Below are 3,101 nucleotides of genomic sequence, written 5' to 3'. Positions count from 1 at the left end.
TTTAACCATTATGTATTATTGCCCTGCTTAAAAACAGTTTGATGTTTCTCTTAATATAGATTAAATGTGAGAACCAAATCTCTGATTTTATGTTCCAATCATATCTGAACATTCTGAAAAATATTGATATGATCTCCTGTTATTAAATAAGTATATAAACAAGAAAGTAAATAAATAAGTATTAAATAAGTATCACTTTTCAACAAAGACCGTTTTATCACTAATAGGACACTGAATGCTATTTTATTTGTGGGAAAAAACGATTTTTATTTCTTATACATAAATAAATAAATATATATATAATATACAGAAACAATACAGTCAGACATATCTTACAAAGACATCCAGGTTCTCCAGCTATTTAGATTGGAGGCCAGTTCGGCGCAATGTGTGGATAGGAATAGTTCGCAGGTATAGGGTCACTCTCTAGACACATAGAAGATATCTGCTGCCTTAGAACTCACGAACCTGGACGGATAGCGAATTTACTGCCCGATATCTAAATACAAGGACAATCAAGCATGGGCGAGTTTCGTTAAGAGTTCGCAGTAGGAATTCTGTACAGTATATACAAACTTTCTCCAAAGTCTATGCTTTGATAAAGGGATTATGGGCTCGGGGAAAGGTCCCTGTCCTCCTTTTCTGAAGAAGAAGGTGACATGACCGAATCATCATCTTCCTCATCCTCCAGACACTTAGTGGATGGAAATGACGAACATTTGCAGTTGTGAGGACTGCCCCGATGGGAGCTGCCCTTCCCTTCTTTCTTGTGCTTGACCCTTCTGTTCTGGAACCAGATCTTCACCTGCTTCTCGGACAGGTTGAGGTAGGTAGCGATCTCTATGCGCCTGAGCCTGGACAGGTACATGTTGGAGGCGAACTCTCTCTCCAGTTCCAGGAGTTGGGTGCTGGTGAAAGCTGTGCGCATTCTCTTACTGCTGGGCAGCTGGCTGGAAGATGTGTCTGTAAGTCAAAAATCAACCATCAGTCATATATATGTTTCCTATAGCAGGGGACACTACAACCTGGGGTGAGAACTCTATAGGCTGCGCTCAATGTCAAGCTGCTGCGCTAAAGCTTCATTGCTAAAATAATGCATGGACCATAGACACACAACGGAACATTGCTAAGCATGTGATGAAGCTGCGTAATACTCTGTCAATTCTTCATCAGATTTCATTTTTTGCAACATTAAACACCAAAATGTAACTTATTTAGAATATATCTATATTAAGTGATCGCTACACAGTAACAGTTCATACAAAGAAACATCCAACAAGCATCTGTCATCAACTTTTTTAGTTAGTTAACACGTGACCTACCGACAGAGATGCAGTGAAACTGCCGGGGATCTGGCATCGGGTACGCCGCCTGGTAAATGGCTGGACCATGGCTCAGGTTGAGGGGTGAGGATCCCGAATGCTGCCTGCCCAAACCCGATGGGCAATACTGGGAGCTGAAGGAAGAGAACGATGCCTTGAGCAGCGGGATGCCAGGTGGAGGGGCATGGAGCTGGGAGGTTGCCACACACATTGGGCACACGCACAGCAGTCCTGATTTCCGAGAATGGCAGGAGCCAGCAGACAGTCCATGCAAGGGGTGAGAGGGGTGCACGGCATAGGGGAACAGAGGGGGGCTGTTTTCATCCTTCTTCTCATTGGATTCCCTTAGGATGAGGGAATCTACTAGGAAGGAGCGAGGCATGGGTGCAGGCTGTGCAGGCTCTGGAAGAGCAGAGCTGAGTCCTGGGAGGAACAGTATCAGTGGTTGGAGTATGGTAGAAGCGATGCTGGGTGCTGCTCCCTATGCTCAGAGTATGGTAGAAGCGATGTATCTTCTTCTCAGAGTTGTATGAGCATTGCATGCATGTGCTTCTATATAGTTTGCCTGTGTAGCAGGGATCGGTGGCTCTGGCTGGTGTTCAGCCCTGGTGTGCTGCCTCCAAGTCTCCAGACTGAGCTGTCCTCTAGTTGCCTCTACTAGGAGTGTCTCCAGAGAGCTGAGCACAGGAGGGTGCTGGCCAGCAGTGTGGTGCTGAAACTCCACTCCCTCAACTTATATAGCCTTCTCCTCGCCATGTGATGCGGCCAGCACTCTCAATAGCCTCTTTTTGTGGCTTTTCTCTTGGCATTCCCTCTGCACGCTTCTTCATTATTTCACTTGTTAACTAAATGAACTGCATAATGTACTCTATTCTTGTCAGCCCCACCCAGGCCGTCTCCCACCCTCATCTCCCCTCTCTGGGATTTATTTTCCTATTCCCTGGCTATTTAATATTCTTTTATCCCTCTGCATTTTGCGTTGCTGAATATAAGCAGGTTCACCCCATTGCTGATATATGAAAATAGTGTTTGGGTATTATTGGAAGCGTGGTAAGGGTCAGCCCTATTCTCTATTCTTCAGCCACCTGTAGGATCCTGCTTCACTGCACTTACTATGTCCTTAGTGAGAGCAGCCCTGGAGCTCTCCATCCCGGATTACAGTATATACTATATACATTTATCCCAGGCTGGAAACTTACCGTAAGCTAGCCTTGAGACCCGAGTCAATAAATGGAACGTTTATATTTGGAACGTTTGTAGAATGTTTCTTAAATGTTGTGTATAACCTAATATAGATCTGTCTTTATATCATTTTCTTTCTGTTTTTATCCTCACTGAAATGAGACATAACTAGACAGTTTGTATAATGTGCCTAAATGTTCTGAATAACCAAATCTCCATCTTTATGTCCTTTTCCTTTTTTTTTTTTTCTTTAATCACTGAAGAGAAGAAACTAGATAAATAGATAATTACACATGGAAAAAAAAGAGTCAAAGTTGTATATACAAGCAGACACTCATTTACATACATATAGAACACATATGTAGAATATAGGCATATACAGTATATATATATATAACACAGATTTGTATTAACTTCCCTCCTTGACAAAACGATGCTGGCGTACTGCTGGACCCTTTACACAAGCATTCACATTAGAATGGGGGGAACAAAGTACTCCTTGGGATGTAGCTTACTAGGTTGATTGTATCTTATTGTAATCATTTCCACAATAGGTTTTAAAACATTATAACAGAAAAGTTTTGAAAGCAGTAGATT

General features: G+C 42.5%; 1 protein-coding gene across 1 annotated transcript; it reads right to left on the bottom strand.

The window, feature by feature from the left end:
• Positions 1–607: 607 nt before the first annotated feature.
• Positions 608–1,725, bottom strand: GSX1 (GS homeobox 1). The gene is made up of 2 exons (XM_018570252.1): positions 1,323–1,725; positions 608–963 (listed from the first exon to the last, which is right to left on the bottom strand). Exons 1-2 carry the CDS (start codon positions 1,702–1,704, stop codon positions 608–610), a joined length of 738 nt encoding a protein of 245 aa, XP_018425754.1. The 5' UTR covers positions 1,705–1,725.
• Positions 1,726–3,101: the final 1,376 nt, after the last annotated feature.

This window comes from Nanorana parkeri, unplaced genomic scaffold (assembly GCF_000935625.1).
Source record: "Nanorana parkeri isolate BGI_ZX_2015 unplaced genomic scaffold, ASM93562v1 scaffold1487, whole genome shotgun sequence".
Lineage (NCBI taxonomy): Eukaryota > Metazoa > Chordata > Amphibia > Anura > Dicroglossidae > Nanorana > Nanorana parkeri.
This window is presented reverse-complemented; position numbering and strand designations above follow the sequence as displayed.